General features: G+C 43.6%; 3 protein-coding genes across 4 annotated transcripts; 1 reads left to right on the forward strand and 2 right to left on the reverse strand.

Annotated features, from left to right (window-relative positions):
* Nucleotides 1–37: 37 nt before the first annotated feature.
* On the reverse strand, nt 38–3,079 carry tmem86b (transmembrane protein 86B). Of its 2 annotated transcripts, none has more exons than XM_062531846.1 (3): nt 2,858–3,079; nt 988–1,188; nt 38–607 (listed from the first exon to the last, which is right to left on the reverse strand). In XM_062531846.1, exons 2-3 carry the CDS (start codon nt 1,139–1,141, stop codon nt 150–152), a joined length of 612 nt encoding a protein of 203 aa, XP_062387830.1. In that variant the 5' UTR covers nt 1,142–1,188; nt 2,858–3,079; the 3' UTR covers nt 38–149. The 2 variants fall into 2 exon arrangements, with proteins under 2 accessions (XP_062387830.1, XP_062387829.1); XM_062531845.1 differs by having other exon boundaries at nt 988–1,231.
* A 1,460-nt stretch (nt 3,080–4,539) lies between these two features.
* On the forward strand, nt 4,540–7,338 carry aspdh (aspartate dehydrogenase domain containing). Its single transcript, XM_062531848.1, has 8 exons — nt 4,540–4,707; nt 5,041–5,103; nt 5,343–5,487; nt 5,616–5,700; nt 5,828–5,977; nt 6,172–6,395; nt 6,529–6,668; nt 7,079–7,338. The coding sequence occupies exons 2-8, from the start codon at nt 5,049–5,051 to the stop codon at nt 7,114–7,116; spliced, it is 837 nt and encodes a 278-aa protein (XP_062387832.1). The 5' UTR covers nt 4,540–4,707; nt 5,041–5,048; the 3' UTR covers nt 7,117–7,338.
* On the reverse strand, nt 7,332–18,837 carry gys1 (glycogen synthase 1 (muscle)). Its single transcript, XM_062531847.1, has 16 exons — nt 18,719–18,837; nt 16,972–17,090; nt 16,087–16,268; nt 15,038–15,229; nt 14,695–14,880; nt 14,211–14,355; nt 13,942–14,059; nt 13,641–13,761; nt 12,604–12,710; nt 12,420–12,479; nt 12,100–12,292; nt 11,063–11,189; nt 10,866–10,961; nt 10,491–10,654; nt 10,253–10,333; nt 7,332–8,854 (listed from the first exon to the last, which is right to left on the reverse strand). The coding sequence occupies exons 2-16, from the start codon at nt 17,087–17,089 to the stop codon at nt 8,630–8,632; spliced, it is 2,115 nt and encodes a 704-aa protein (XP_062387831.1). The 5' UTR covers nt 17,090; nt 18,719–18,837; the 3' UTR covers nt 7,332–8,629.
* Nucleotides 18,838–18,850: the final 13 nt, after the last annotated feature.

Genomic DNA, 18,850 nt, shown 5'->3' on the forward strand with positions numbered 1-18,850 from the left:
GCCTATTCATATAAAACATTAATTTTTGTCACCATAACTTTTTCTTTCTCAAGCATTGGGACAGACACACACACACACACACACACACACACATTCTCAACACACACACACACACACACATTATTTCACATTTGTGGCAGGGTCAGCACTCAAGACCTCTTCCACTTCGTGGAATCTTCGTCCACCTTTGTCCTCACGTCACCCACGGCGATCAGCAGCTGGGCCAAGTAGTACGTGGCCATGACGACGTGCTGACCGTACTCGTGCGGCGGCACCACCCCGAACTGCTGCAGCGCCAGGCACGCGTCCGACGCCATGAAGACCAGGCTGCCCAGCAGCGTCAGGGGTCGGCGCGTCCGAAGGGCCAGCGTCGCCATGACGACGATCAGCAGCACGTACACCCCCACGCCCGGGGTGAGCACGGCAGCGTCCGGCACCTCCTGCAGGAACGGCAGCAGGTGGACGTACACGGCTCCCCCCAGCAGCCACAGCAGCAGGTAGAGGACGTAGAAGAAGGTGGAGGAGGAGGAGGGGATGAAGTAGGTGTAGCGCTCCGTGAGGAAGCACAGGGAGTACAACAGGTGGGCTGCCGCAAAAGAGCCCATGCCTGAAGCAGAGAGGCCAAGAGTATTATTAGCTATTATAATCTCACACCGTGAGGGGAATGAGTTGGCATGACATGCATAGATTAGAGAAGATGTAGGCTACATAGTATTATGTGTATACATACAGACGTGTATATACAGGTGTATATACATTCATATACTACATATTTATACTATATTTAAGCATTGCATATGTACATAAAATACTGTATACACTAGTATAGACAAGTATACTTATGTGTATGTGTGTGTTTGATGAAACTAGAGACAAAGACAAAGCCATAGAATTATGTTCCATCAGAGTAAATGTTTTACATCAAACCAATGTTTGACTAATTTCGGATTCTATTGGCCAGTCTGACAGGTACAGGTATCTGGTTACCATGGAGAAAGAGCTCGGGCCAGATAAGGCAGACGTCTCCGCCCGCTGAGAGGAGCAGTCCTCCTGCCACGCCCAGGAGGCTCCCCATGCCGTTATTGGACAGCACCACCAGGGCCAGGAAGATCACCGGCGCCGACTTCGCAGCGGCTGCCATCACTGAGGGCGACGAGACGGGCAGCCATAGGTGGAAGTAAGCAGCAGCTGAGAGGAAGAAGGGAAGGAGGGAGAGAAACAGAACGCAAGACTGAAAAAAGCAGACGGAGAGAGAGAGAGAGAGAGAGAGAGAGAGAGTGGCACAGAGGGAAGGGGAATTGTGAGCATTGACCTCGTAACATTGATCTGTGGTGACGTGTAGTAAACTATGGACATATGGGGAAATCTGCCACACCCATTAGCACATATTCACACTCTTCATTCATACACACACACACACACACACACACACACACACACACACACACACACAGATCCTCACACATGTGTTTAATCCATATAGGATTGATGAGTATAACCAGATACATCTTGTCAGCATATAGAGGAGTACTACAGTTTTTTACAATCACTTTGCTACTATTTTCAGAACCTTGATGTCATTTTTCAAAACTCTAGACACAAAACTCAAAACGGTTATCACTTGTAACACAGGCCCTCTAATGTTCAAAACATTGGATTGTACATTCACATCTTCAAAGAAATCTTGCAATTGCACAATCATTGGTTCAAAAAACAAATTTACTGTGAAATACCACTGAAACATAACTAGATCACCCGCACACAAGCAACTGATAGTTTCATTGTGTCGTTGTTCGTACAATCATTAGATATTGTAGAACAAAATAGGTGATACAGGTTTCATTATGGTACTACAGGAACAGTACAGTAAACACATCTCTGTACAAGTACTGCAGTAGTAGAGAGAATACTACAGACACAGTGGAATCATTGATCAAAGTTTGTAATGTATTGATTCAAAACACTACAGTACAATCACAACATAGGTTTATTTGAATTAAAGTAAAAAAATAATTAGCTATGAAATAGAAAAGAAAAGACAGCCTGATGAAAATATAAAATATAAAAATATATATTTTTTTTTATATATAAAGATATAAAATATTAGGCTACATCCATGGATATTGTAGTCTAATTGGTTCATGCTCCACGCTAATTGGTGACAGTGAATCTCGTTACAGTATCTTGAAACTTTCATGATTTGCAGTAAACATGGAAGATTGTGTGTCTGTTTCGTGTTTCCATACAACATGCATAAGAGTAATGCAACAGTTACTTATCATTTTGAGCAGTTGTATCAATTGATAGATCATTGTAAGGAAATGAATAGACGCTCATTTGAAATGTAATGTGTGAATTGCCTTTTGAAATAGTAGTACTTTGATGTTAAGTTGTATCATATTGAACAGGTGAGTTTTGTTGAATGAACAAATGATCTAAGTTGTATGTGTATTGTATCCAAGCAATTGAGAAAAGGATTAGAGTTTTGAAAAATGTGCATTTTGATCATTGGTTGTGAGTTTTGTGTCTAGAGTTGTGAAAAATGACATCAAGGTTCTGAAAATAGTAGCAAAGTGATTGTAAAAAACTGTAATAGGGCCCCCCATGAACACATTCATCAAGGTTCCCCCCTTATTAATCACGACTCTTCATCCCATACATTTTTGCTCTCTTAGGGGAAATCATATCAATGATCTCAGAAAGAGACACAATCAAATTCAATGTACAAGGATTAATGTCAACTGGTTGAATGTGTGTGTGTGTGTGTGTGTGTGTGTGTGTGTGTGTGTGTGTGTGTGTGTGTGTGTGTGTGTGTGTGTGTTGCTGTATATGTGTCTGGAAAAGACCAGATTCTCACCGCGTTTCTGCGCTTTCTGCTATCGTAGGCATGTGTTTCCAAAATATCCATCTTTATGTCTCGTTCGGACACGCACACACACACAGGCAGACAGACGCATACACACACACACACACGCGTGCGTAATGTTAGAATATGAGCTTGGAGTGTTGCTGTGTCCTCCTCGTAAAAAAAAGCAGCAGCAATGCCGGTGAGTGCCGTCCAGTTCTGCGACTGTCTGTGTGGCCGGACTTTGGACCAGTCACTGCAGCCTGTTATCTGTCAGATCGTCCTGTCATAGGCAAAGTTCTCTCATCCTGGCTCTGTCGGTCTCTCTCTCTCTCAATCTAATATGAACTTTAGCCTTGTTAATGCTATCAGTAATGATTGCAATTTCTGACATGTAATGTCCTAGTAATGTGCACTACAGACTTTGTGGGGATTTGTAGCCCAATAGCCAACAAATGGATCAGAGCACTAAGCTAGACCTACTTACACATAAGATACAACATCCCTCAGATAATGCTTAGACTGGTCGTCTGATACTGTAAGCAAAATTCTATTGAAATGTATGATAAAGTTATCTTTATTTTCATACTGTAACTATCCAGACTTAGCTAAATGTGTGTGTGTGTGTGTGTGTGTGTGTGTGTGTGTGTGTGTGTGTTTGTGTGTGTGGTATCCATATAAATATCATTACAGTTACAGTTGTATTCAGAATTCCGTACTGTTCTATAGACAAAAATAGATGTGTAGGTGTGAGATGTGTAGTGTCACACATGCTGGCTCTGGTACGGAAACATGAGGGCGGGAGGCCACACGCAGATTTAAAATAACAGGAAAAGTTATTAAAGAATATAATAAAGCATATTAAAGAAGTGAGAATAGTGAAAGCTTAAACAAAAGTGTAGTGCAAATCTGTGTCTATGGGTTCAACATTAAAAAAAAGGTAAATCAAAAGGAAGGAATGGAGAACAGACGCATTAGAAGAGCAAGCTCCTTATCCCCACGCACACCTGAACACACCTGACCACTTGCTACAGAGAGAGGGACAAAGAACACAGGTTCACAGGTGAGCGGGGCCAAAGGAGACCCGCCAGGGTCGTCCCAGCAGGTACCTGATGTACTATCCACAGAGGATTTTCAGGCTGTTGTCACTCTGTGCTTTCACTCAGATGCCACTCCACTTTCATACAGCTTTTACTTGTGCTCTCCACATGGTGGCATCGTAGGAGAGAGAGAGAAGAACAGAGCGACAGAGTCCTAGTCTGAAGTTCAAACAGTGAAATACCTGACGTCGTCATGATGTGTACTGTTGCTATACAATCTCTCTCAATCTTGTTGTGATTTCCCACTTGTTGGGCCTCTGAATGTTTAGAGTAAGAGGGAGGTGAATAGATGAATAGATTAGATATTATGACCATGCAACTTTCCACTTAAACTTTCTATTATGACCATGCAACTTTCCACTTAAACTTTCTGTTGCTATACAATCTCTCTTAATCTTGTTGTGATTTCCCACTTGTTGGGCCTCTGAATGTTTAGAGTAAGAGGGAGGTGAACAGATGATGTTTTGTACGGGAGACCATCCGTGTGCTGACCATCTGTGCATCAGTGATTCTCAGCCATATACAGTATATCTGGTGGATTTAAGAAGCAGAACAGGAGAAATTCAGACAAATTCTCACAAAGCTGACCCAAACTAATAATTAACAACTGTCTCCCCAGTGAACCTTGACCTTGCTATCCCAGAATTCTCTTTCTCTGTATCAGGGTCGGTCTCACCAAGGAGTGTGATCGGAGTGAGGGGACCCACACACAAGCGAGAGGAGACACGAAGAGCGAGCGAGACAAGGTGTGGAATTTTTGAGGTAAGTTGCACTGCGCAGGTTGTGAAAGAAATACTCTCTGGGTTTGTGCAATGGCTCGAGATAAGAGGAGCTCAATGAGACGGCCAGATGAAGCATGGTTGGGGTTTTATATGGTAGGGGGAGTAGAAGAGGACGGGGGGGGGGGGGGCGGAGTATGTTAATTTCTGGTCTTTGACCAGGTTTTCTCATGTGGAATGTCATTTGTGTTTTAACATCGCAACAGTATCACACCGAAGGGCTGGGGTCATGGTCAGGGTGTGGAGATTAGAGATTATGTCGGGTGACAGGTTATCACCTATACTGTTCCGGGTATTGTTTTGTTTATCTTTTCAGATCCAGCCATGGCTCAGAAACCTGCGACAATGCAGATTGGCATCGTAGGATTTGGGCATTTAGGTGAGCTTCAGCACACCCTACTGACATTACGCAAATTCCTTTGATGGCAATCCCACGTGGTTAGCCTGTGGTATGAACTTTTAAGCAACTATTGTTGATGGCTTAGTATTGCCTAGAACCACATCTTCCATCTACACTTCCCAGCCACTTTCCCGAAAGGTCCTTTGATTTGAAGGTTTGCGGAGATATTTCTGTGAGGTGTGCTTCTTTGTGCTTTGTTTCCTGGCTGGCTGTAACAGGACAATTTCTTGTGGAGAGAATTCAGAAGGAGGGACCAGACATGGGACTTCGCTTGGCGTTTGTGTGGAACAGAAATACAGAGAAGCTCAAAGATTCAGTACCTGAAGAACTCATTCTCCATAGCTTACCAGAGTTTCCACAAAGGTACAATGCACACATAGCGTTGTTTGAATTGTTTTGTGAATAAAGAAACCGAAATTTCTCTGTCTTCAGTCTGTGCTGAAATATAACATTTACATTTAGAATTATGTTTGTGTTGTGTGTTCTTACAGGGGAGCTGATGTGATTGTGGAAGTATGTCATCCTCAGATTGTCAAGGAATTTGGGGCCCAGTTCCTTTCAAAATCTCATTTCCTGGTATTCTGCACATCCTTCCTCTGATATGTCACAGACTTGCGTGGTTTCTTTATGATTTTATTGACATATATCATACTGTATGATCAACATCCTCTGCTCTCCTTCCCTGTTTTTTGCTTTTGTTCAGGTGGGAAGCCCCTCAGCCCTGTCAGACCCTCACCTTGACCAGGAGCTGCGCCGTGCTGCAAAGCATCATGGGAGAACACTTTATGTACCCAGTGGAGCATTATGGGGAGGGCAGGACATACAGAAGCTAAACGACTGTGGAACTTTGACAGTAAGAGAGGGCTGGGATAATCTGAGATTTTCCCAGAGCGGCTCATCCTGTCCTTTTCCGTTATATGCCTTGATCACCATTGCAACATATATGTTTGAATCAGAATTCCTGCTGATGTGCTTCAACTTCTTATTATAGGCTTATAGCCTCTATATGGTCTACAATCACTTCTCCCTCTTGGTTTCTCTCCATAGGCCTTAACCGTCAGGATGTCTAAGCATCCATCCTGTTTCCGTCTGTCAAAAGACCTCCTAAGTGATTGGTCAGAGGGGGAAGGTAGGCGGGTCATCGTCAGTGGTCCTGTTGCAGAGATCTGTCCACTTGCCCCGAACAATGTCAACACCATGGCAGCGGCCGCTATTGCCGGGTCAACACTGGGCTTCACCGGAGTCCGAGGCGAGCTTGTGTCAGACACAGCGTGAGTAACACTGAAATTCTGCCACCTCCTCATCACTTACGTTAAACTGGAAGCCTTAGTTAACACTTACTGAAAAACGTTCATGGTTCATGGTTCATGACCTCTGTTATGTGCATATCTCTCATCTTCACAGCCTCAGAGATTATCATGTGGTGGAAGTAGAAGTGACCGGTGTGGACGGGTTCACTGTGAAAACAGTCAGGAGGAACCCGGCCAAATTAGGAGCGGTGACTGGCAACGCCACCTATAACTCTTTCTGGAGCAGTTTACTAGGTAGGCCTACAACATTTATCAGTTTAGTTGCATCAGGGACATCATTATTTGTAAACCTATTCATCATTTAATTATCAATCAAGTTCTGACTTAGAGATTGCTCATGGAGTGAGAAGTTATTGCAGCTCAGATAGCCATGTTGTGCTTTTTATGTACCCTTTCTAGTCATGTTCATAATTATAGACAGTTTTTTTTTCTTTTGTCTTGGGATTTACTGGGCTCTTCGCCTGTAATAAAGTAAACAGTTCAGATAGCTGTTACATGGTGTACCATAGACTGTATATATATACAGTCTATGTGGTGTACAGTATGTGGTCTTACTCGCCATGATGTTTTTTTTTAAATAAATAAATCTACCAGTAGGAATTTATAAAAATTATCGGTACATTGACATTTCCTTCTCCTTTTAGTTTGCAGAGGCCATGGAGGTAGAGTCTACCTGTGCTGAGGTTACAAGCTTTGTTGATACATTCACCTTTTCATTTGTTACTAACGCCTATATCTCTCATCTGTCCATGGTAATGCACTTAGAGTAATTAAAAGTGCTCAGTGTTACGATGTTCATACTAATTCAGTGTGTTTGTTGAGTGCACTGCAAGACTGATCATGTGTAAAAGCTGATATTAAAATTCCAACAATAAAAATATATGAAATGGACAAATCTTAATGCTAATATATACTTTATTTCTGTCATCTTTACGTCTTCAGGTGCACATTAACACACATAACAAACTCAAAACAGGGGGGTGTGTGTATATATATGCATGCACTAAGAATATCCAAATCCTCCTCAAGACTTCCAGGAAAATATTCAACAAGGCATAGATCTGTTTGAAATCACAGTAGAGGTTCAGAACCTGTCAAAAATTGTAGCAAATAAAGCAATCTCACATGAAGCACTGAGTATTGCTGGCCTTACTGAACAAATGCAAAGTGTGCTATAACACACACATACACACACAGTAGTACACATACTTGCTTTTGAGGGGACTCTTGGAAGCGTTTTGATTTGGATATTTCTAGTCTTGTGTGAGTGTGTGTGTGTTGGGGGGGGGGGGGGGGGTAAAGTGTACGTGTATGTTTTAAAGTCACTTGATATGTGTGACATGGCCTTTTTATCACAGAGGAGGTTGGTTATTTTGTCTGTTAGCTGAGTTCCATGTTAACGCCTCTGGTTAGCTGCAGCTAGAGGTCCTTGTCCCTGTGAGAATGTCGTGTTTAGTTGTAGCTACAGTTGTTTGCTATTATTGAGTTTTCACAATAGCTTTCTAGAAGTAAATGGAAGTTGAAATGTGTATGTGTATGTGTATGTTTTACAATCACTTGATATGTGTGTAACATGGCCTTTCTATCACAGAAGACATTGGTTAGTTTTTTTGAGTTCCATGTTAGTACTTCTCGTTAGCTGCATGTCCTGTTTAGTTGTAGCTACAGTTGTTTGCTATTAATGAGTTTTCACAATAGCTTTCTAGAAGTAAATGGAAGTCAAAATGTTTCAGTTATTGTTATGTTCTATACTGTGTCATGCATTCATAATCTATCTCTTATCTGGCATTTGTGATATCACTTGCACAATAACTTCATGTCTGCCATTTGCTGGAGTGTGTGTGAGTGTGTGTATGTGTATGCGCGTGCGTGCATGTATGTGTGTGTGCCTAGTAGCACTGGAGTGTTACAATTTACTTAGAAGGCCATCACTTGCAACTACAAACATGAACAAAGTTTTACAAATTCTGAGAATTGGTTTCAGCCACAATACTGTAATGTATGTGAGTATGTGTGTGTGTGTGTGTGTGTGTGTGTGAGTGAGTGTGTGTGTGTACTGGCTATGATCTTGCGATTGCTGGTAAAATGCTCTGAGCATACGTCTGCATGTGTGACTTTTCTGCAGTGGCTTTCGAACATGTAGGGTGAACGGGCGAATGGCTGTGTGACTGTCTGTCTACGTATGAGTCGGCAACTTAATTCTTTGGAGCAGTGGAATTGTTGGCGGCTGCATACAATTTGTGGGGAAGGGTGAAGGGCTGGCGGATGTTCATTCGGTCTTTCTCAGCCTCCAGGTCTTCATCATAACGCTCATCCTCATCCTCGTTGTCCTCCACCTCACTGTGGTGGGGGGAGGAGTGGAGTGAGTGGGCAGGCGAGGGGGGCACGGAGGCTGGACGTGGGTACCTGAAGCCCGAAGTCTGCAGAGAGAGGAAGAGGAGAACGAAGAGGAGGAGGAAGAGAAAGAGGTATATACTGTGTCAGGGTACACAGCCATTGTGGGAAATAGTAATGCTATTTAAGCACCAGAAAAATGGACCTTTCAATTACAAATAACATTTTTCTATTCAAAGAGCACACATAAAACCCTTCCTACTTAAAGGGGAACTTGGCAACTATTTCAACTTAAAGGAGAATTCCGGTGTGATATTGACTTAAAGTGTGTTGAAATATGATACCGAGTGTGAGCGATTGTCTCAGAGCTGATCTCGACCTGTCAGCTGTTCTCCGAAACCCGGCGGTAGCTCAGCAATAGTAAACCAGGTTTTTAACGTTTGTGCCTCGGGCATCGAACTGCCGTGCAAATAAATCACTGTTTTACACCATTAATGAGGCTCAAAGTAGCTCCACACTTTATTGGTAGACTTCTGAGGGCCCTGACATTTAAAACGAGACATCGAGAACTTTGAAAAAGCACTGGTTGTTTACTTACATGACTGTTTATTCAGGCAGTCACTTTCGAAAGTTTAGCGGTAGCAGCCATCTTGAATCTAGTCACGTGACTGATTCGTGACTGGTTCACGTAATCGCTATGTCTATGCGTGCACTAGTCATGAATCAGTCACGTGACTAAATTCAAGATGGCTGCGACCGGTAAACTTTCGAAAGTGACTGCCTGAATAAACAGTCATGTAAGTAAACAACCAGTGCTTTTTCAAAGTTCTCGATGTCTCGTTTTAAATGTCAGGGCCCTCAGAAGTCTACCAATAAAGTGTGGAGCTACTTTGAGCCTCATTAATGGTGTAAAACAGTGATTTATTTGCACGGCAGTTCGATGCCCGAGGCACAAACGTTAAAAACCTGGTTTACTATTGCTGAGCTACCGCCGGGTTTCGGAGAACAGCTGACAGGTCGAGATCAGCTCTGAGACAATCGCTCACACTCGGTATCATATTTCAACACACTTTAAGTCAATATCACACCGGAATTCTCCTTTAATAAACCCGTTTAGAAATCATTTGGATAATTAAACAATCTGTTCCGGTGAAAATGGTGACCAGGCTGAAAACCAACCTTGCAACATTGGGACTTACCGTCCCGGTAAATGAGAAACAGGAAACTCGTTTTAAATCATGTGTCTTACCTTATAACATCCACATTGTTCTGCTGAACTTATTATAACTAGCTTCACTAGCTTGTAAACAAATCCATGTGCTTTATCGTTACTTTTTTCCACAGTTAATAAGAAATAGCTTTCACCTTTTCTTCACTTTCTCCAGCAGAGGGGGAAATATAGCTAATCCTACCAAGGGGGCGCTTTAAAGACACATGTTTATGCATCTCCACACATAGGCGTAGAGGTATACTAGGCGACTTACAGATGTTGGATCATGAGCCTCGTAGACATAGGTATCTGGGAAGGCTTTAGCCAGAGCCATGTGACGAGCAGAGATGTAGTACTGTGGGAGAAAAGAGAGAGAGAGAGAGAGAGAGAGAGAGAGAGAGAGAGAGAGAGAGAGAGACGTAGATTGCACATGATGTCAATTCAAGCCAATGAAAATGGACTCTCAAGATTCCTCCTTGACACCAAATACACGCTCAAGCATCAGCACTGACCCTGCCGAGGTATTTCCAGTCCAGCAGGTCACTGAGGCGCTCCGTTCGGTTCCTCTGGATGATCCTCTGCCGGCGGCTCTGCTGGCAGAACTGGTACAGGTACGAGGTAAGCTGGTTACAGGACTCGTCCACCCCGCGGTATCGTCTGTCGAGAATGTAGATACCTGGGATGGAGGAACGGCCACAGACAGTTTATTATACAGACTGTCAGTTTATTTCACCCTTAAATTGGTGCATCATAGTATTGAGCCACTTTCGATCCCCCATCAAACTGTTGCAAATGTTATTGCAATTCAGTACCATACAGTGTGTTGAATCATGCAACACAAAAGTGAAAAAATGAGTACAGAAAAGTTTCGCAATGACGAGACTCACCATAGGCAGAGGGGTCTGCTATGTGTTCCTCCATGAAACAGCCAAATCCGGACAGATTTGTGGAGATAGACGGAATTCCCATTACAGTGCATTCGGCTGAGAGGCAGAGGAAAAGAGCACGGTGAGTAAAGCCTTCTTGCAGAAGTCTGAATGTCATGGCCAGCACATGTTGCGTGAGGTGCGCAGGTGCACGGTACCTGGCGTGTAGCCCCAAGGCTCGTAGTAAGAGGGAAACACCCCAAGATGGCAGCCCCTCACAAACTCCTCATAGTCCATAGGCAGCAGTGGAGACGTGGAGGACAGGAACTCTGGATGGAAGATCACCTACAGTACGTGTCATAGAGTAAGAGTGTGTGTGTCAACAAATGACTTCACCTTTTCATGATGCATGACAGTGTTCTGGGTTTTGACTGGTCTGAACATGCTCACCAGCACACACACACACACACACACACACCAATACACATCCAAAAATGAGAGTGAGGTATGCCCAAAGCTTAACCAACCTCATGATCGCGTTGCCAAATTGCTTTTACGCAACAGTTCTACTACTGACTAATTGAGTTTCAAAAGGAGTTTTTGATGTCACATCTCACCAAGTAGTGAATTTGTCATTTGAAATGTGACATGTTTCTAGACCCTACATCTTGATGTGGGTCTAGCTCGCTAGGCTAAATGTTGACAAGAAACATATGAAACAAATATCAAACAATACAAAATATCTTGTCCAATGAGAAATGAATAAACAAGACCTAACTGTTGTACAGTATAACACACACACACACTCACACACTCACACACTCACACACTCACTCACACACTCACACACTCACACACTCACACACTCACTCACACACTCACACACTCACACACTCACACACTCACACACTCACACACTCACACACTCACACACTCACACACTCACACACTCACACACTCACACACCCTTGACGTGGGATGTGGCTGATGAACAAGCTCCCATGTCTTGGTTTTGATTTCCTAATATGTGTGTAAGCAATAACTGTTTTGGTTACCCTTTACCATATGATTCACAGGAAGTCCCTGTGCACACACATAGATGCACACACAGAGGCGCGCGCACGCACGCACGCACGCACGCACGCACGCACGCACGCACGCACGCACGCACGCACGCACGCACACGCACACGCACACGCACACGCACACGCACACGCACACACGCACACACGCACACACGCACACACACACACACCTTGACTCTGTCGGAGGAGCTGTTGAAGAGGCCAATGCGGCGGATGCAGGTGAGGATGGGGTCATTGCTGTCCTCCAGCATGTTGTGGGTGCAGATAGGGGGCTGACACTGCCGCTGGGTGGCGAAGATGGCGCGCTTCATCATGGTGAAGTCTTCCTTGTCCAGCATCTTACTCACATCCGGCAACTGACCACTGGAAAAGGCATCCGCTCATTATTATACAGCAACTCTGACTTATCCAGTTTCTAATGTCCGTAACATAAAGTAAGTAAAACACAGAACAGAGTTATAGCTCCTCAGATCAGACAGCAGATACTCACACCAGCAGTGACTCGTAGAGTTTTTTCCCAAAGCGCTCTTTAACAGTATGCGCGGTGTCCCTGTTATGAAACAAACACATGTAGATGAGTATACTTCCCCTCGAAAAGTAAAAGAAGTATACTAGGCTGGAGCATAGTGATGGATGGCACTAGGATGTAAATAAATGTGTGCTATGACAGTTACCAGAGCTGCTTCCGCACTGCCTGGCCTTTGAGTGTCTCAACGTTAAAGTTGTTGGTCCTTGCGGGCATGATGAAAAAGGCGATAACTGTGGTGTCACTGTGGTTTACCTGCAACACACAACCACCCACACACACACACACACACACACGCACACCAGAGGTTTTACTTTATACCACACAGGACCGAAAAGTCTGATTTATAATAATTACTGAACAAACTAATACCAATAATAATCATCTGATACAATTTAAAGGTTCCCTCTTTAGTTACAGAGGTTAATTCGATACCACATTAAAAATAAGCATCAAATACTAGCACTACTAGTAGATCATGTAAAAGATGCAGCACTTCCCATTTATTGGATTCGGATACTGAACAACCACAACCAGTGCTCTCCTCAAAAAACCTTCCTACAATCAAAGTTTAGCAAAGTGGCCAAGTGGCAGATGGCAGACCATAACCCTTCCAGTTTAAAGGGCAAGTCTAATTTCCGTTCATAAGCCAAGTATGGAGTCAGTAGAGAGTTATAGTAGCATATGAGTACATCTTGGCACGGAAGACGATCATCACAAGACTGTGTACTCAAATAAGATAAGGAGGCTTTTTAAAAAAAAGACATATTGCATGTTGGCCTGCTTTTAAGATCTCAGTCTTCCAGTGATATACTATACTATTCCAGAGGCAAATTACTCAAGGTTACACAAGGTGATTTGAAGTGTGAAGAAGATAAGAATAGAGAAGTTTAAATGTCACATGCAATCTTCAAAGCTCATAATTATAAAAGATAAACCCCAGGTTATTGTTCAAGTGTCCATGTCATGAGTGTCATGAAGCTTCAAACATTAATTTCAAGGCATATTCATATTCAGATCTTCAAAAGATCCCCATTTTTATTCTGAACATTCTTTTCTATTCTGAAGTAACCCATCACAGGTTACTTTGCCTTGAAATAAAACATTTACATGTCTAGTTATTCTCATATCTTTAAAAGTAAATGTTTCATATCTAAATGAAAAATTGATGTGTGGAGCACTCACCCTCAGCAGGTAGTTCAGTCTGGCCAGAGCCTCTAGAAAGACGTCTGCACCTTTGTTAGAGAACTCATAGCGGCCAGCGATGAAGAAGAAAACAGACTTGTCCAGGTTAAAGTCCAGGTGCCTGTCAAAAAATTAAAAGTGTCAACAAAATGTATATTGTGTGTGTGTGTGTGTGTGTGTGTGTGTGTGTGTGTGTGTGTGTGTGTGTGTGTGTGTGTGTCCATACATATGCATGTGTGTTTGTCTGCATTTGTGGAATCTGAATTCATTGTTGACTGTTGCATTATGTTGGGTTACTAACCCATAGAAGTGACCTCTGATGAACTCCTGAATGCGGTTCTTGCTCTGGGCATGGAGGTTCTGAAACTCATGCATGGCTGAGAACTTCTTCACATTCAGTCCATTAGGAGTGATAATGTCTGTGCACAGAGAGACAGAGAGAGAGAGAGAGAGAGAGAGAGAGAGAGAGAGAGAGAGAGACACACAAGATTAACACATATTTTTTTTTAATGTTTCCATGTAAGGCTGGCGGTACGGAAGCCTGACAGGGTCAATAGGCTTAGTGCTCACCCGGCTTCCTTTTCAGCAGGAACTCGGCTTCGATGGCCGTGATCTGGGAGACGGTGGTGAAAACATGGGCACACCGCGCAGCTGCCCGCTCCAAACAGTAGCGGTGGTAGATCTGCCTATCCCCAGCCTCCTTATCCACATTAAACTGCAGATCAGAGCCAGAGAGAGAGAGAGAGAGAGCGAGAGAGAGAGAGAGAGAGAGAGAGAGAGAGAGAGAGAGAGAGAGAGAGCGAGAGAGAGAGAGAGAGACATTGTTAACTCCAACTGGGTTGACATACACGGCATGGGGCATGGGTCACGGATTGATATGCATTCCCTGTCAGATTTCCAGATCACAATGTGAATACAATTTTCAGCCATAGAATGTGTGTGCCATTTCAAAAAGCAGAAAGATTCTCATGACTAAAGTATTTAATACTTTATTTAGACATTATTTTTCATGTGTCCTTATATTACACAGGATAATCTGAAAGTGTGGTCTTGCCTCAGCAAGTTTGTTGTAGAAGTCCACATTTCCGGCGCAGAGGTATCGTCCCAGTAACGTGGCGTGAGTGGTGAAGATGGTTGCTATGGGTAACTGTCTCTGTCGACACAGCATCAACCCCAAGCCGGCTAACCACTCGTGGAAATGAGCCAATACGTGCGGGGGTTCCTCACACTGGGCTGCATACTGAAGCAAATGGCACATTAGTATCGGTGCCATTAGTAGTGAAAGAATCAAATAATTCATCTCAAATCTCTTGTTCACACACACACACGCGCGCACGCACGCACACACACACACACACACACACGCACACACACGCGCAGTATATTTAGATACACACCTCGCCAAGAAGCCAGGCTGTCAGAAATCCAAAGAGCACAGCGTCGTTGGCCTCTCTGTCGAACCACGGCACACCAATGCCAAAGGTCTCCCACAGCTCGCTCTTCCAGCGGTCCAATGACCACGCTGTGAAGGCCACATCAATCAGAACCACGTAGGGACTACCCTCGATCAGCCATCGCCCGAAATATACCTAATGAGTGAGGGGGAGGGGAAATGGACAAGTTCAGAATCACTGGCCAGACAAAGGACAGTGACAAAGGTCCTGACAGTGAGCTTTACTTGTTAATGATTGACGTCCATTCATTTTTACCATATCTTCTAGTCATTTAAGCAACCATAAAGACACAGTTACAATTGCAGCGGCCTCCTATTGTACAGGAAGACACACATATAGACAAATATTCACCCCCCCCCCCCAACACACACACACACACACACATATTGTCCATATACACACATACACACATGTAGAGACAGAACTCATATAAAGGAATAGTAGAATTCACTCAAAGAGCAAAGATAGACAGCTGAGTGTGTGAGCCACTGATACAACCTCTGACCTTTCAACACACATACCAGGGAGATTACAGTTCCCAGTAACACACACACACACACACACACACACACACACACACACACACAGCGCAGAATGAAGGTCTTGGGTTTCAGGTTTGGGGTCAAAGCAGTACACAAGCACTATATGTTCTTCCATTGAACCACCCGCAAAGATCACACTCATGTATGAATGTATCATCTTGCACAGCATGCTTCAGATGTAAAAAGAGAAGGTACATGTGATATCAGTGTTTGTGTCTGTGTATGCATGTAAAGCACATTGAATGACCTCTGTGTATGAAATGCGCTATAGAAATAAACTTGACTTGACTTGACTTGACTTGACTTGACGACAGAAGACAGAAAGTCAGTACACAGTTTTGTGTGTGTCCGTGTGTGTGTGTCCGTGTGTGTGTGTATGTGTGTGTGTGTGTGTGTGTGTGTGTGTGTGCGTGCGTGCGCGTGCGTGTGTGCGCACACGTGTGTGTATACCTTGCAGCCACTGGAGTTCATTTTGTCTATGGTTCTCCTTAGAGCTGGGTTAGTTGGCTCAATGAGCTCAACCTGAGTTCTGACGTTGGACTCCGTGTAGGGGCCCACCAGGAAGTAGTTCTCCCCCCATTCCTCACAGGTCAGACGAGCTTTTGTCTGGATCACAGTGTAAATCCCCCCAACTGGATGGAACGAGAGAGAGAGAGAGAGAGAGAGAGAGAGAGAGAGAGAGAGAGAGAGAGAGAGAGAGAGAGAGAGAGGTCATTCATGCTATGAAGATATATTTTGAGGGGGAGTTATATAAACATCACATGACACACACATACCCCTGTGACCACACAATGACACTCACTTACTCACTCAGTATGTCAAACACACACACACACACACACACACACATATGCAAAGTATATTATATACTGTACATTCCATCCACAAATAAAACACCTCACTGGCTACTACTACCAGGCTGTACCTTGATACGTCTTTATAATGTACATAGATTAATGCAACAGGAAGATTTGTTTCTTGTCAAATGAGAGGCCGCATTAAATACCAACTAATAGATTAAACACTCACCATTACAGAACAAAAGATAATCACTCTCCATCAAACATACTTTACATGAATAACCCAATATGGGACATACACATTTCAGTGATGATGCGGTTTTTGCACATATCTGTGAGAGCTGGGGGGGGGGGGGGGGGCAATATAGGCATCTGTTCAAGTTTTGTACAAAATTATTGTTTTCTTTCTTATGCACCGTCCCTGCTGAAATAAATAAATAAAATACAAATGACTCAGGAGTGCGTTTACTGTATGACAGTTCACACCATCTTGGTGTCATACAGGCCTTACGACGTGTGAGAGTGACACACTTACCTTTATTGGCCACTTCCCATGCTATCTCAAACAGCACAGCATCCTCAAGGTCAAACTCCTCATCCCACTCATCAAGCCCCGAAAGCGAGGTGACTGATAGACTACGGGCCAGCGGCATCCTGGTAGATGTAGTCAAAACAGACACAATAACTGTGACATGAAGAGTTATGAGGAAGCAACAAAACCAGTAATGTAGGAATGCACGCATATCTATATATGGGAACAGGTGCTGGAAACTGACCGATGCAAAGCAAAAAAGAAAAGATATCCACACACACTTGTCTTCTTTGATCCCGAGGTGAGTTAAAATAATGTTTCAACCACTCAAGTCTTCGTCAGGTACACATACTATATTCTACAGGTACATCCTGTAACCTATATTAATCATTTTGGGAGCAAAGAAGATGTACTGTAGTTCAAAGAAGTGAAGAAGTGTGTGTGTATCTTTCCTTTTTATGAAGCAACAGAACACCGACATCATAACCTTTCTGTGCTTGTGACTTGTGTGTGTAGTATGTGCCGGTGGAATGTATGGCATGCCTCCAAGACCAGTCACTTCAACTTACTTCTTCTGTATGTGGTGCAGCCCACACTCACTCACTGTCTATTACTGCACAAACACACCAACGTTCTCCTGAATCTGTGCATGCGCCGCTGAACCATTATCAAGTTTCCAGAAAATGTAATAAAGAGGGGCATTCTGTTGAACTAAACGTCATCATCTCTTAATAGATCACACAAGCCCATCTGTCCTTCCTTTATCTGACTTCTCCACAGATTCTCACACTGCTGGGATTGGGTAATTTAGCCTATTTTCCCAATACTGCAAACACTGTGTGTGTGTGTGTGTGTGTGTGTGTGTGTGTGTGTGTGTGTGTGTGTGTGTGTGTGTGTGTGTGTGTGTGTGTGTGTGTGTGTGTGTGGGAGAGAAGTAGGTGTTTGGTTGTTTCATCATCATTCTCAGGTTTAGACAGAGCACCCATTAACCGTAACTCTACCCCACCCCCACCATCTCTCTCATTCACACACACACACACACACACACACACACACACACACAAACACACACATACATATAGGCCTACAATGAACACACAATGGTGTTGGTCAATAGGATGCGTATATGACACACACTTTGCAAAATGCTGTGAAATTCTTTTGGTAGTGCACGTAGGCCTATGTCTGGCCATGCATAGCATAGGCCTTTGTATCGGAAGCCTCAAACATATTTTTTTTAAAAAGAGAGAAAATGAATAGCTGCATTAATGTCACAGCTAGGCTGCTCGCAGTTTACACAGCAGGGCAGTTTACAAGTAGAACGGCGTGTTCTCCCATACACCAAGCCACCAAGCAGGCAGATGCGTACGTGCGCTTTCACCACAGCCACAGACGCACACGATACGTAAAACATCTCTGTTTACGCGGAAGCTAAATTGCAATAGCCTATTTTGTGGCAATGGCCTCAAATCCGAATCAAAAGACGCCCCAGCCTATACATCTTTCAAACTGCCACGCTACCACTGGAATTACACAGACATATATTTCATCAGGAAGGACATGACATGGGCATGCAGGCAGGAAAAGTGCGAGTAGACTACCAGCGGAACATTTACTGACGGACAGACGTGTCGTGTTCGAGCAACATCGTCTAAGCAAGTGGCTGAGAAAGCAAATATTTTATATTTAAACAAAATAAACCCAGCTGTTTTTGCACACAGGCATTAGCACATTGCCTCCATCCACTCACCCTGCGGCGGCGTCCTTTCCTGGAGCAACAACCTAACATTCACAGCAAGACAGTCAGAAAAAGAGGGGGCGTGCGCAGGTGGACACTTCACACGCCTTTCCACTCACATTGGAGTATTTTGGCGTTTATCAA

The sequence above is a fragment of the Sardina pilchardus genome, chromosome 3, assembly GCF_963854185.1.
Source record: "Sardina pilchardus chromosome 3, fSarPil1.1, whole genome shotgun sequence".
Lineage (NCBI taxonomy): Eukaryota > Metazoa > Chordata > Actinopteri > Clupeiformes > Clupeidae > Sardina > Sardina pilchardus.

Excerpts from the sequence above, each read along its gene's own strand:
- tmem86b (XM_062531845.1), bottom strand. The coding sequence starts at position 2,908 with ATGGATATTTTGGAAACACATGCCTACGATAGCAGAAAGCGCAGAAAC. Across the intron at positions 1,232-2,857 it reads GCAGAAAGCGCAGAAACGCG|TCTTGCGTTCTGTTTCTCTC; the intron begins GTGAGAATCTGG and ends TGCTTTTTTCAG. Across the intron at positions 608-987 it reads GCCCGAGCTCTTTCTCCATG|GCATGGGCTCTTTTGCGGCA; the intron begins GTAACCAGATAC and ends TCTCTGCTTCAG.
- aspdh (XM_062531848.1), top strand. The coding sequence starts at position 5,049 with ATGGCTCAGAAACCTGCGACAATGCAGATTGGCATCGTAGGATTTGGG. Across the intron at positions 6,396-6,528 it reads GAGCTTGTGTCAGACACAGC|CCTCAGAGATTATCATGTGG; the intron begins GTGAGTAACACT and ends TCATCTTCACAG. Across the intron at positions 6,669-7,078 it reads TTTCTGGAGCAGTTTACTAG|TTTGCAGAGGCCATGGAGGT; the intron begins GTAGGCCTACAA and ends TTCTCCTTTTAG.
- gys1 (XM_062531847.1), bottom strand. The coding sequence starts at position 17,089 with ATGCCGCTGGCCCGTAGTCTATCAGTCACCTCGCTTTCGGGGCTTGAT. Across the intron at positions 12,480-12,603 it reads GCAGTGCGGAAGCAGCTCTG|GGACACCGCGCATACTGTTA; the intron begins GTAACTGTCATA and ends GTTTCATAACAG. Across the intron at positions 10,334-10,490 it reads ACTGGAAATACCTCGGCAGG|TACTACATCTCTGCTCGTCA; the intron begins GTCAGTGCTGAT and ends TTTCTCCCACAG.